At 51.7% G+C, this 14,601-nt stretch overlaps 1 protein-coding gene across 2 annotated transcripts in view; it reads right to left on the bottom strand.

The window, feature by feature from the left end:
• Window positions 1-14,601, bottom strand: part of SLC24A3 (solute carrier family 24 member 3) — a 394,577-nt gene that overhangs the window by 113,755 nt on the left and 266,221 nt on the right. For both annotated transcript variants that reach the window (XM_024753731.1, XM_024753730.1), the window contains exons 3-5: window positions 14,350-14,424; window positions 11,062-11,146; window positions 10,613-10,716 (exon numbers count right to left, since the gene is read on the bottom strand). In XM_024753731.1, the coding sequence (XP_024609499.1) occupies window positions 10,613-10,716; window positions 11,062-11,146; window positions 14,350-14,424 (264 nt within the window). The remainder of the gene's footprint in view (window positions 1-10,612; window positions 10,717-11,061; window positions 11,147-14,349; window positions 14,425-14,601) is intronic.

The raw sequence follows: 14,601 nt of genomic DNA, 5'->3' as shown, positions 1-14,601 counted from the left end.
ATCCACTGTTTCAAACCACCTGGTCTTTGGGGCACCTGACGGCAAGTTGTGACATGCACCTACACATCTTCTAATGCCCCAGGCACTGGTCAAATAGCTCCTGGGCGTGTTTGTGTCCAGCTGCAGGGCACCGTGAACTCTCTCTCTGATCCATACAACAACCCTCCCCTTCTCTGGTGTCAAGGGTATCGCATCACTTAGTAAATGCATCAAAGACTGACCGTGTGCTCCCCATGTGCGGGCAATACTCTCGGCACTGCGGACAGAGTGGGGACCAGTGGAGGGAGGCTGAGCTCTCAGGGAGTTCACAGCCTGGCACTGTGATTATCTCCCTCACTTCTGCAGCCTCCTCATGCATCCCATCATCGCCAGGCTGGGGGTGGTCAGCGCACACACCTCTTCCTGCTGCCCTTGGCACTGCTCTTTCCTCGCTCTAGCCTGTGAGGTTAGCCCACCAGCCTTTTACAACATCCCAGGGGCAATGGCAGTCTATCTGCTTGGCCGGCATGTTCCTTCTGCTCAAAGAGAAACTCAAATGTTTGAAACAGTGGCTGGAACCAGAGTCTTTCAAAAATAATTTAATTTTATTTGGTGCCATTTTCTTTATGGAGTGGAATTTAGTAGTATTTTCTCACTCCATTACACTATCAATGCTTGCAGAGGGACCTTCCCTGGAAATCCTTTATAAATCAATATCTCTTTTCCCACCCACTCTCTGTAATCTTTACTTTGCTTTATTTTTCTTCACAGCACTGACCACCCCTGGACACGTATACCCTCTCCCTATTCACTATCCCACTATCTCAGACTCTATCCCTCTCTCCATCCATCCACCCATCCATCCATCCACCCATCCATCCACCCACCCATCCACCAATCCACCCATCCATCCATCCACCCATCCATCCACCCACCCATTCATCCACCCACACATCCATCCACCCACCCATCCATCCACCCACCCATCGACCAATCCACCCATCCATCCATCCACCCATCCATCCACCCATCCATCCATCCACCCATCCATCCAACCATCCACCCACCTACCCGTCTACCCACCCATCCACCCATCCACCCACCCATCCACCCATTCATCATTCCTGTTGGATATTCAACACCCCACAGCCTGCTCCAACTCTGTCCTCTCTTCACTGGTGTCTCACCAGGGCCTAGAACAGTGCCTGGTACACAGCAGGCTTTCAGAAAACATTTGTTGAATCAATGAATGGACTTACTGCCCAAAGAAGAAATATAATAAACATTTCCCCCAGAACACAATCCATGGATTACTACCATAGGTTTAAATTCACAGATGATGATATGAAGGAACAAACCACCTTGAGTTAATATTATTATGCAGAAACAGGCTTGTGATTCTAGGTACTGGATAGCCATAGGCCTCGGGGGCCGGTCATACCCAAAGCATGAAATGTGGTCTGTTCTGTCATGGCCCCTGCAGTGCCCTGTGAGGGGGGGTGACAGGAGGGGAGACGGGGACTCCGGGGGACACCGGGCTACGGGAAGAGATGCAGTAGCCTTCCTCATCCTCTGCACATGCACAGTCACCACTTGCTAACATTCTGGAAGCTTCCCAGTGACTTTCCACCTGGGATGGAGTTAGAAGGGCCTGATTGGAATTCTTCACCTTCCCTAGTTCTGCAGGCTCTACCTGTGAATTAAGGGCATGTGTGCTGGGGCGGTTGGTCTCTGTGCCCAGGCTGGGGGTGCCTGGGGTCACCTGGCAGTTTCAGGGAGCTCAGGGGTGGATTGCGGGGCCCAAGATGCCAGACCCACCGGAACGGAAGTTCAGCAGATGCCACACATGTTACCTTGGGGTGAAGGAGGCATTTGATGGCCCACCTTCCCCTTTTCACCGGGTCACGCCCTTCTGCTTCCTTGGCGAGGCGGGTTTTACTGGGATGGGAAGGTGCTGAGCTGTGAATGGGGAGGATGGCTGTGGTACGGAGGGAGCTTAATGTATGAGACCTCTGGTCCAGATCTCCTGGCGGAGCTGGTCTGGAGGGGGATCTTCCCATTGTTGTGCTTTTAGGACCCCTACAGCCCTAAAAGCCTCCCAACTTAACGGTTCTACGACTGGCAGTTTACGTGGCCTCTCAGAGCCTCAGTTTCCTCTTCTGTAAAAACACTGTCCTCCTCAGAGAGTTCTTGTGAGGACCAAAGGGGTTGATACGTATAAAGCCGTGAGAGTAGTGCCGACGACTAGGGATGCTTGTTAAACAGAAACAATTAACCAAGCATCCGCCAGCCAGATAGGCTTCTGTCCCCGCTCCACTCACCCTTCACCCCCGGTTCAGCTGCTCGTGGGGCGGGGGTCTGGCTGTAACCAGAGGGAGCATGGGGGGTGTGGTGTCTGTCTGGGCATGATCATGACAAGAAAATGACATTTGTGCCCTAAAGATGGACCTTCCTCTTGGGGTGGCGCTCAGCTGGGACGGCTGTAAGGTTCTGGGCTCCTTGCACATTGAAAGCCCTCACCAGCACCGAGGGCAGCATTTCCAAGGACCTAGACGGTGACCTGAAACTCTATCCCCTTCGCTCATTTTCGAGGAGCAACGTGAGACTTAATTACACGGAAGGAAGGTTCATCCCCAGCCACAGAGACTCCTGCTGTCCTCCTCATGTTCTGGAAGGATGCATCTCAGGTCTCGTTACTGCTACACCCTTTGCGGGACGAAAGGGAAATGACCTCTCCATTTTCTCCCACACGACTGAAGAGCGCCATCTCAGAGGACCTCTCTTGCAAACCCAAATGCATGCAACAAAACTAACAAAACATTGCCACGATCACTTTAAAGCATTTGTAACAGCCCTAGTCTTTGCTGATTTGGAGATGGAAATGAATTGGACAGAATGTCTCAGAAGGGTAGTTGAGCGTCACGGTACAGACACTGCTGGACCACAGAACGAGAGGGTGAAAACCTCCCTTAAAAATGGGCAAAGATTTGAACAGACTCTTGCCAAACAAGATATATGCATGGCAAGTAAGCACATGAAAATATGCTCAACATCATGACTCATCAGGGAAATGCAAGTTAAAACCGCAACGAGGTGCCACGCATGCTCACTAGAATGGCTAAAATTAAAACAAAACAACTTGGGCTTCCCTGGTGGCGCAGTGGTTGAGAGTCCGCCTGCCGATGCAGGGGACGTTGGGTTCGTGCCCCCATCTGGGAGGATCCCCCATGCGGCGGAGCGTCTGGGCCTGTGAGCCATGGCTGCTGGGCCTGCGCATCTGGAGCCTGTGCTCCTAGGCGGGAGAGGCCACAACAGTGAGAGGCCCGGGTATCACAAAAAAACAAAACAAAACAAGACAACTTGAGAATACCAAGTGCTGATCACGATGCAGAGCGGCTGGAATACACATATTGTTGGTGGGAATACAAAAGGGCTTCAGCCACTTTGAAAAACTGTTGGTGGTTTCTTATAAACATACTCACCGTATGACCCAGCAATCCCACTCCTGCGTTATGTACCCCAAAGAAATTAAAGCATATGTCCACACAAAGACCTGCGACGGATCTGTATGTGTTTGATCATTTATGCTACATCAGCCCAGGGAACACAGCCATGATACTGCACAGGCTTTGCTCTGTAGTCATGTATCTGCTTTCTATGATAACCAGGGACCAAAAGCTATATATCTGAGGTGGAACCAATCACATCCTTGCCTCTGGGGAGAAGGAGGAAATGGGTGGGTGGTTCTTGAGTGATCTAAGCCAACTGGGTAACTCTAGTTCCCGTGCCACAGTGACTGGTTCAGGGATGGTCAGGTGGCCTGAGTCGGCCCAATCAGATTTTTGTTTGATAATGCCAGGTGAGGGATGAAGGGTGGGGAGATAGTCTCCTCCTTCCTGGTCAGTGTGAAATATGAGGCCTGAAACTGCTACAGCTCCCCCTCCTTTTGCACCATGAAGGAAAACATGTATGAGGAAGGGAACAGAGGGGGTTAGTGACAAGAGAATCACAGAAAATGGTGCTGGAGTCTTGATCAAACCATGCCTGATGCCCATTTTCTTCTGTATTTTTCAGACACTAATAAATTTCCATCATTTAAGAGGCCAAGTTAGAGTTGGGGATTTTTTGTTACCTGAAACCAAAAACCTCTTACCTAATCTAGATGTGGGATTTTATCTCCAGAGATCATTTCAAGGAAGTAGAACAAACCAGGAACAAGTACTATGAGCCTCAAAGCGAGCACAGGGATCCGGGATGAGGATGCAGAGGCCATCAGGATGGAGCAGCACAGAGCTGTGGGGGACCTTAAAGGAACCCTGGGCCAGGAACAACAGCATGTATCAGGGTAAGATCAGGTGGGGGGCTCTTTCAGGACCTGGCCTTGTGGGGGATCGGCCAGGGAAAAGACACCAGGGAACAGTGAGGGAGACGGCCTCAGGCAGACAGCCAGGATGGGGGCATCAAGAGGGGACCATTTATGCTGCCTGGGCCAACTGCCCAAGGAGGGCTGCCTCTTGCCCAAGGTCAAGATTGGTCTGAGAATTGAGCAGAGCTAAGCCTGTAGATGGGGTTCAAGCAGGTACAGCTGCTCTTCTGATTCAGTTGGTCTGGACTAGGGCAGGGGATCCTGCTTTCAACAAGGTCCTCTTGAGGCAGGCGGCCTGCAGGTGACACTGGGAGAAACTCTCTTGTCCTGGAATGTGAGAGAATCCAGTGACTGCACCAGTTGGACCTGACCCTGGCCTTGGTCTACTTCTGCACCACAAATTCTCCTCTCCGGCTCCTCACTGGATCAAATACTATAGCATCCTGCCTCCCAGGTGAGGCCTCTACCCGCACCTGCCCCCTTCCTTTCTCCACAGATCACTCGTTCTCTTCCTTGTGCCTTTCCCCCCCACTCTAGTGGCGGTGGCAGGCCTCCAGCTCCTATTTTTAGATTTGGCAACTAGTGGGGTGAGGTCTTCAGCCTCGCCTGTCCTCAGTCCCTGGTCTCTTGGGGAAACTGGATGCTTCTCAGAACTGGAACTTGATAGGTGATGTGTTTGTTTTTGGGTTTTGTCTGGGGAACAATAAGCCAGGAACCAAGGTGTATAGGTAATGGGGGTGGTCTGTGGACCTCTCACTGTGTTTCTTAGCCTGAATCCCTCATCTGTTTGGTGGAAGTGTAAGCCCAGCAGAGGACAATGCCATCTGATTACAAGAGGAGCTTCTACCTGAGCACTTGCTGGGCTGAGCGCTTCCATCACCCAGCTTGGGTCACCACTATCGTGCTGACATATCTATTCTTCACTTTGTCCCGAGCTCCTACACTCAACATCTCTAAGGAACACATATGAGCTAAGGGATAATTATAAGAACCCAATAATAACATCTGGAGGTTTTTAAGTCATAAGCTTCCCATGTGGAAACAGAATGGATTTTATAGTCAGCAGATGTGGGCTCAAATCCAGGCTGAACTACTTCATGGTAGCCCTCTGCCCCCAGATACTCAATTCCCTGTCTGTAAATGAGGACAGTACTATCTTAAAAGTCAGGGGGTGTATTTCTACAAATATTTATAAAGCATGTGGTGTGGTGCCTGCAGTTTGATGAAACTCAATAAATTGTAACTTATTATTTTTTAACATATATAGCATCTATCTGGTTTTTCTTATTTTTTCCATTTCTCTGCTGAAATTACCCATCCTCACTACTTCTTCCCACCTTTCCCTATTTAAGATAGACGGTAGACAGTTTAAATTCTTTTTTGCCAATTCTTGTATCTGGATCATCTGTGGTTTACTTCTGCTGCTGTTTCCCCTTGGTTATAAGTTTGTTCCTGCCTCTTCTCAGGTCCTGTAATTTATTGTTGCATCCTGGAAGTTATGTACGGAAGAGTGAGAACTGAAGAATAATACTGGTTCTCTTCCCTCTGGAAATTTCCAGCTCTTCTCTCCTCTGTTGACTAAAGGGAGGAGGTGATTATTCACATGTCAGCCTGGGTTCAAATGTCAGCTCACCTCGCCTCAGCCCAATGGCATCCAGCTTCCTAAGGAAGGGCCAGTCTCAGTTCTTATCAGGGTTTGGTCTGGCATTCCAAATTCCCAATTCCCTTTGGGTGCCTCAATTTCAGGTCTCAGGAGAAGGTGGGAGATGGGGCAGATGGAATGATTTCTTTCTGTTCGTCGTCGGCCCTGCCTTCACTTCCGTGGTTTTTTTTCTCAACAGATCTGGGGCGGGTGGATCAAAGCATTATTGTCCTGGATCATCTTTCAGACTCCAGGGCATCCCACCTCTCTCCACCCTTGCTGAGGCTCAGCTGACCTGTCTCCACCCAGTGAAGTTCCGGGTCCTGCCGCTCGCCTGCATCCAGACCCACCAGAGCTCACGTACAATGGGCTCCTCTCTCTGGAAATCAGTTCAAGCCTTTCTTGTTTCCACTGTTCCTTGATATCCATATATAAGGAGGATTTTTACATTATCCAGATTCCTCTTTGTGCTCCCACGGGAGCTCAGGTCTACTGCATCCCAAGCGGAAGCAAAAGTACCTAGAATGCAGCTGTTATTTTGAACATGAAGGGCTTTCCCTATGTGCAAGCCATCCTGGCCCTGAGCTCTTGGGAGGCAGCCTGGCACTGAGGCTTGTCTTCTCCCAGGGAGCTGGAGATGAGACCCACCAGATGGCTTATGTTTGAAGGCTGAGTTTTGAGTTTGTAGCCATGCTTTATGGACCTCACTCATATCTCCCCACCTTTCCCATTTCAGGTCCTTCCAACAGCCAGCCTCACACGTCTCTTTGCTTAGGGGTTTTCTCTGGACCCCAAAGTCCATCCTGCCTATGCCCAGAAAATTGGAACATTGGAGAATTCACATCCCTCAAAGGCAGTCCTTAGGCAACGATGGGGGAGGCTGGTGGGTAAACCCCCCTGCTCCCTCCCCCTTGGGTGAGATAACTTGGAGGCCGTGTTCTACACCATCTCCCAGTCCCCCCAGGAGCAGTCAAACCAGTTGCCCACACTGGGGACTTGCTGGGAACACACTTTCCTCAGCTGCTTTTTCTTCCTTATCTCACTCCCCAACTTCCTGGCTGGACTGTCCTGGGATCACCTTTTAGCTAAACTACTTGAACTTGTGGCTTAGATTCCCTTCTGGGGAAATCCAATCCAAGGCAGGTTTCCATTCAGAGGCACAACCTTTGGGTGCTGCCTGGGTTTGTGTAAAGGGGCCGGCACGGACAGGGTGTTAGTTGAAGAAAGGTAAACCCAGGCAAACTTAGGTGGACCTCACCAAAGAACATCAGGCACGTTTCTAGGATCCAGGAGAGCTGACAAGGGGGCTCATGACAGCCTGTAATAACCGGAATATGAAAGTCCGGTATCTGGGATTCGGTTAAACTGTTTACTGTCTGTCTGTGGTTATGCTTTTAAAGCTTAATACACTCTGAATGGTAGATTTAAATTCATAAGTACGTTGTTTTGCAAAACTGGCATGAAGTTCTTTCAATACAATCCCTGAGATACATTAGCAGGTTGCCTCCAGAGCTTGGGGTTCTCTCTGTTATTATTTTTTGCTCTTAAATAAAGAAACCTTGCAGGACCACAGCTCTGTAAACGTCTTGGCGGGATGCCAAGAATTTCTCTAGAAGCCACTTTCTAAGAAGCAATTTCCTTCCTGTCCCGTAAAACTCCCCAAAGTACCTTAGGCGAACACCAAAGCACTGGTTATGTTTGCAAACTGCAAATACAGCAGACATTTAATTCCATCGAATTCATCAAAACCCTAATTGAGACAGGAACTCAAAACTTATGGCTTTATTACTTTAATTTCAGATGGGTAGCAGACTTGGTCACAAGCAGCCCTTCACGCCGGGATACATTAGAGAGAGGCCCACGGGCAATCACTGGTAATTCTCCCAGCAAATGAAAGTGTGGAGCGATGTAAATAACACTGCTAAGTGAGACCCACGACCAGATTTATTAATCAGCTCAATTCCCCATAGCCATCGCTCGCTGTAACTAACGTTCCTCTGCACCAACGTCACTGCCCGGGAAGGCTTCTCAACAGGTAAGGCAGTGCCTGCGTCTCACAGATTTTTGTTTTCCTCCCACTGATCAGAAAACGCAGAGGCAAGGACCAGTCCTCTGAGCTCATTGTTCTACCAACTCATCCTCCTCTTGCTTCTCATTTACAAGACCTTCTCCCTGACTTTCCTGTCCCTCCTCACCAGGCATCCCGTGGCTGTTCCACTATTTCATTAAAAAGTTCTGTCAACAGCTAGGTCAAATTACTGCAGGGACCTAGGGTGGAATCTAGTGGCAGGGACCCCAGGGAACCTTATTCTTCTGAGAGCTGATCATGGTGTCTAACTTTTATTGAGCATTTACCATGTGGGCCAGGTGGTGCTTGATGCTGAACATGTTATGTTTCATCCTTACAGCGATGCTAGGAGGTAGATGCCCTTGTACCCATCCTATAGACAAGAAAACTGAGGCTTAGAGAGGTAAAGTAACTTCTCCAAGGCTCCACAGTCAGCAAATGGCAGAGTCAGGATTCAAACCCAGGCCAGTCTGATCCCCAGCCTCATGTTCTTCCCAAAACATCATTTTTCTCCCTCTGCGAAGACTTCCGGGATTCTACAAAGGTCTGAAAAAGAGAGCTGGGTGGACTTGGAGCTCTCTGAGTGGACACAGGACAAGGAAAGTCAGAAGGGAGGGCCGGCCCCCAGAATCATCCCATGGGCTGCTCCTAACACCATCGTGGTGGTTGGTGTTTCTCTCCACAATCATGTGAGATGAGCTTGGCAAAGACCTTCCCGGGGTGGTGGGGGGGTGAACTGACTGATACCAGCACTTGCTAAAGTTCAAGAAGCAATGTGTCTCTTCTGTTCTAACCAAGCCAGTGATTACCCTCATTGCTAGTAACTTATGAAACACAAATGCATTCAACCCATCTCCTACGTAATTAGTTGCGTGGTATTTACTCGGCACTTTCCAGCCAGTTGTTTCTTTTCTTTACGTTACTTCTCCCCCTTTGGGTCTGACTTTGCATCAGGCTTCAGGTACCAATGACTAATGAACTAGTGACAGCACTAATACTCATACTGCTGATGGTGGCGATGCTGAGACAGTGCTGACAGCCACAGGCTCTGCAGAACGTGGCTTCATCTCTGGGAGGCAATGAGAGGGCAGCCCGCACAGGTGAGAACCAGAAAGTACAGATGGCCCCGAAGGCAAAGACAGACACTCATTTTTTGCGATACTAACCACATTTAGAGGAGATCTAAAAAAAACGCCACATCGTGGGTCCACAAAATCTAAGACAAAAGGTAACCGACTGAAAGGATGAAGAAAGAAAATGTTCAGTCTTGCAAGTTGGGTGGAGCTCAACTTGCGTATGGACCCAGCTGCCCAGCAGCTTCCTCTCAGAAGTAAGCGTCCAACTGTGGGCTCTGGAGCCGACCCCTGATGAGATCAAGGTGTCGCTCTGCCTTGCTGCCCAGAAGCATCAAACCCACCAGGCAACCCAGACAAATCAGTCGGCATAAGGAAGACAGACAGGAGTGAAAAGCAGGCGATGCGGAGCGCAGTGGTGCCAGGGCGCAGCCGGCATTATAGACTCTGGAGTCTGCCTGAGAGTTGGGTTGAGCTGGGTGCCCCTGGCCAGCTGACCACACGACGAAGGGTCTGGAAAAGGATGTGGGAGAAGGTTTGCAGGAGCTTCCTTAGCCCTGCAAATCAATCAGCTGCTTCTAGCAGGACCTGCATCCTCCCTCCACAGCCAGGAGGCTGGTGGGGTCACCCGGTGCCTCAGTACTCCATGTTGGGGACCCTCGTGGGCTAGTGACTAGAACTCGCTTTTCCTGGAAGATACAGAGTCCTGGCTGTTTGGGCAGAGAGCTCAGGACTGTGTTTCTGAATAATCTCCCTACGAAGAAACTAGGGCATCAGAGCTGGCCAGGGTGGCCGCAGACCCCCAGCTACCCACTGCAATGCTGTGGGTGCCCAGCAGCCTCATTACTTTGGTGACTTCGGGTGTCTTCCCAAGACTTTCCAAGACAGACACCAGACGGACACAGGCCCCACAACACCTCCTGGCAGTGGAATAGTCTCTGTAGATACAAGGCAGACACGCAAAGCCCCTCATGACCCCCAAAGTAAGCTAAAGTGGACACAGAAGTCAAATGCTTGATCATTGTCGAAAAAGAGAGAACTCGCCCCAAACTGTGACAAGTGCAAACTGTTTTTAGCAGAAAAAGAAAATCTGTCGTTTCCTCTCTCTCTCCCTCTCTCTCTCTCTCTCAATCTCTCTCTCTCTCTCTCTCTCTCATTTACTCTATTTCCATTCCTAAGACTATTTTTACATCATTCTAGTTCAGTTCAGTAACATATCAAAATGAGTGTGACACGTTCAGATTCGCAGGCTGGTTACTTATTCACATGGATCCGCGCACTCCACGACCCATCGTCACAGAGACCAAATCATGGTGCCTGGGTTTCCAGTCCCGGCTGGGCCAGCCTCCTGGGGTGTGAGACCCCACGTCACCCTGCCCAAGGCCTCTGGCCCACACGTGGGTGCGCTCCAGGGAGACAGGCCCCCGACTCACCTCCACGCTGCCCCTCCCCCTCCCCATGCCACGTTCTGCCGCCAGTCTTACCTGCCCGGCGAAGAGCCCGCAGACGCCGATGATGCACAGGATGTTGAACACCGCGGAGCCCACGATGGTCCCCACTCCCACGTCACCCTTGGTGATGAAGACGCCTGAAACACAGACCAACATCGGCTGCCTGCTGGAGGGGGCTGCACCCAAGGCGGGTGCAGGGGAGCTTTTGTAAGCATTAGACTGTTCTCGGGATCTACAGGAAACAGCAGGGGGTTGGAGAGAGCTTGCTAATGTCTGTTGGGCCCTCTGTCCCACAGAACCATTGGTACTGGTTCTGGAAACCATTGATGCAAAGCAAAAGCATCACTTTCATAAAATAAGAACAGCAACCCCAGCGGGTGGGACGCTGGTGTTCTGCCCCTTGGGGTCTCAGGGTTCTCGTTTCCAGAGGCCCTGTCCTTCAGGCAGAGCAGGGCTGAGACGTTCCCCAGGTGGGCACCTACCTATGACCGATGTGAACAGCTCTGGAGCTGAACTGCCTGCTGCCATGAACGTGGCCCCGGCCACATCCTCGCTGAGGTGCAGGCGCTGCAGAGGAGCAAAAGCACAGGTGAGCCGGGACTCTCCTGGAACGGAGGTGACTGTGACTCCCCAGGTCCCAAGCTCAGTCCATCCTCAGCCTCCCCTTCTTCCCCAGCTCAGCCTCTCCGGCCCACCCCCCCTCTGGGCCACACCCCCTCTCTGGGGCAATATCAGGGAGGGGGCTACATGTTCCCTCCAATTAAAGGCTCTGACAAGATCCAGAGATCCTAAGCCAAATGCCCCCGGGCCTGCACAGATAATGGGGGTATGGGCACGGGCCATGTGAGGCAAGTGGGACTTCACCTCCTTTTTTTTTTTTTTTTTGCGGTACACGGGCCTCTCACTGTTGTGACCCCTCCCGTTGCGGAGCACAGGCTCCGGACGCGCAGGCTCAGCGGCCATGGCTCACCGGCCCAGCCGCTCCGCGGCACGTGGGATCTTCCCGGACCGGGGCACGAACCCATGTCCCCTGCATCGGCAGGCGGACTCTCAACCACTGCGCCACCAGGGAAGCCCCACCTCCTTTTTGAAAGCTCAGTGCCCTCTGTGTTGCAAAATATCCCTACTTAAAGAGACCCCCAAATACACATTTTTACGTAAAACATTCTGATTTTTTCATTACTATGCTGATGATCTTGGGCTACATCAGGCTCCTGGTAAGCAGTTTTAGAGCCTTGAGTCTAGGAGGCTATGGAGGCTTTTGGGAGTGGGGAGGGTCACCCTCCTGAAACCCACCCCCATTCGCAATTCAGTCTTGAATCCCGGGGTAGGGGGAGTATGGGGGGTGGTGAGAATGAGTACAAAGAGATGATGAGCCCCGCCAAGATAAGCTACACAATGAACTGTCCAGGTTACCCGGTTTGTTGATCCTAAAGGTGATCTGCAAGAAGACACGTGACACTGAGGCTGGGTGGTGTGGGAGCTTTTCTGCAACCAGTCCTGATGCAGAAAGGAAGCTGCCGGCTGTCAGGAAAGAGCCAGATCCCTCCGGGCATCCCCTCTTCCCAGCGGCACCGCAGCTGCACTTCCTTGCTCAGCCATGGAGGGGCAGCATGCCCTCGGCCAAGGCCACCGGGTCGAATGACCATCAAGAGGCTGCCGCCAGAGCCCTACTGAGCATTTTGACCTGGAAACCTGGGTTCCCTGGATCTTGACTGAAAAGCTAAACGTTGCATGTGGTTCTGAGGAGACCCTAAGATGGAGGTGCTGATACCTCAAGGTGAACGGTGTGGCTGTGAGCGGTGCCAGGCATCCCGTCTCACCGGGCAGGTACCCTAACAGCGCTCACACTCCGTGGCTGGTTTGTCCTCTCCCTGCTGTGTCCGCTCCAGCTCGGGCATTAGCTGTGGACTCCACAGCCGGGCTTATCTCCTGTTCCTCTCACTCCTTCGTTCACTCACTTTGCTTCTTCCTCCTTCACCTCCCCGCCCCTTTCACCCCTCATTCACTTTGGCCCTGGCCACCTGGCACTGGGTGCTTAGAGTCACCAGCTGGGGGGTCTTCCTGCCTCAGGACCCTTTCCATCTATCAGAACAGTCCTCAGAAGCTTTCCCAGCTCCCTCCTGATGCCCCAGCCCCCTCCTGATGCCCCAGCCTGGCGTCCTCAGGGCTCCCCACACGCAGGCACGCTGAGTCCCGCCCCGGGCTCTCCAGGCTTGGTTCACCGGCTCTGACTCTTCTCGGCTTAAATATCCGTCCTTGTAAGATGTTGCCACTGAGACCGCTGCTCCCATCCTGCCCCTGCACAAGCCCTTCCCCGATCCCAAGGCCCAGACACTCTCTCACCTCCTTTTCCCTCTGCATCTCCAGCTCCAGCGCTTCACCTGCCCCTGTGTCTCACTCGGGAGCTGCCCCGCGTCCCACGGCCCCGCGACGCTGTTTCACCCTGATTCCTCCCAAAGGGCTGTGCTCACAGGTGCTATGGGTCTCCTCAATGGAGGAGAACACGTTCTGACAATTGTATGTGCATTTCCAGCATGAGGTCTTAACGTTGCTATTAAAAAAACGTGTGGGACAGAGCGTAGTTCGCTTCACGTGAGGAGTAAACTACCAAATGGTAGATTTCAGAGATCACAGCTGAGCCCGATTATAGGTGCTTTTGCGCTTTCTCCTCTTCTCCATCAGGCGACCCTGTGCTCACGTTCAATCACTTTGGACAAAAGGCTTCCGCTGGCCGGCGTCCATCTCAGAGACCAGATCACCGATTTTCCTTTCCCACTTCCCACCTCCACTCCCGGGGCCTCTCCACGGTTGCTGTGGCATGACTCTCTTTTATTGCTTTAAGTACACAAAACTAACAGACTTCAGACGTGGAAGAAACTGCTTCAGCTAGCGGTTCTCGAAGCATGTCTTCCAGACCAGCAGTCTCCACATCACCTGGGAACTTAACAGAAATGCTACTTCTGTTCCCCACTGTCCCCCAAGACCCAGTGAATCGGACACTGGGGGGAAGGGAGGGAAGAAAGGGAGGGTCAGCCCAGGCTGAAGGCTACGTGAAGGAGCAGGCGCTCTGGATGGACAGGAAGTGCATCTGGGGAAGAGACCCCTTCTGCAAAGGGGATTCTGAATTAAAAATAAAATAAAACAGAACGCTTCCAGATAAAGCAAGCTACATTTCAAACCAGAAAAAGAGATGAAAGAAGCAAGAGAATGAAAGAGTTCTAGATATGCTAAGTGTTTTCAGATGAAAGGGGTGTAACTTGGTGTTCAGCCTGGCGTTCACCGGGCTGATTTCCTGGTCTCTGTGGCCAGTTCTTTCATCGCCTTGCCTTTCAGGCCTCTGCCTGGAGCGTCTCTGCACATACACGGAGAGGAAGGGCAGTGGAGGTATGGCTGAAGACTTCTCACTCTGTGAGGACCCCACGAATCGAATCACGAGGGAGGGTTACGGCAGCGGCAGAAGGAAAGGGCAGTGAGGAGGATGGAGGAAGTGAGGGGAGAAAGGAAGAGCCAGGCTTAGAAGGCAGGAGCTGAGCACAGGCGGTACCTTGAGTTACGCCCAATGGGGCAGGGACCACTGGCCGTGAGGGTTAAAGCCCAACTGCGGATCTGCACACTGAAATTCTAAGCAGACTGGAGATGTGTTTGCACTAATACTGCCCATGGCTCTGAAGCATGCTGGTGCCTGGCCTTCCCACCCCACCTGCATGGAGGGCTCCCCAGGACCTCAGTGGGGGAGGATGGAGCAGTACCGGGGCTCAGACACATACCTCACAGATCTTTTCCAAGGAGGGGACAAAGAAGTCATCACACACTATCGCCAGCGCATAGAACATGTACATGGCCTGGAAGAGAGGAGGGAAGGGGTTAAAGTCAGAGTCATGACACCATGTACAAAGTCATTGCAATGCCTGCCAGCTCCCACCCTCACACCTTGTCCACCTCCTAGGTCCCCAAACACACCACAGATGCCTGCCCCAGGACCTTTACACGTGCTGTTCCCTCTGCCCAGAACACGTTCC

Source organism: Neophocaena asiaeorientalis, unplaced genomic scaffold (genome assembly GCF_003031525.2).
Source record: "Neophocaena asiaeorientalis asiaeorientalis breed wild unplaced genomic scaffold, Neophocaena_asiaeorientalis_V1.1 scaffold302, whole genome shotgun sequence".
Classification (NCBI taxonomy): domain Eukaryota; kingdom Metazoa; phylum Chordata; class Mammalia; order Artiodactyla; family Phocoenidae; genus Neophocaena; species Neophocaena asiaeorientalis.
This window is presented reverse-complemented; position numbering and strand designations above follow the sequence as displayed.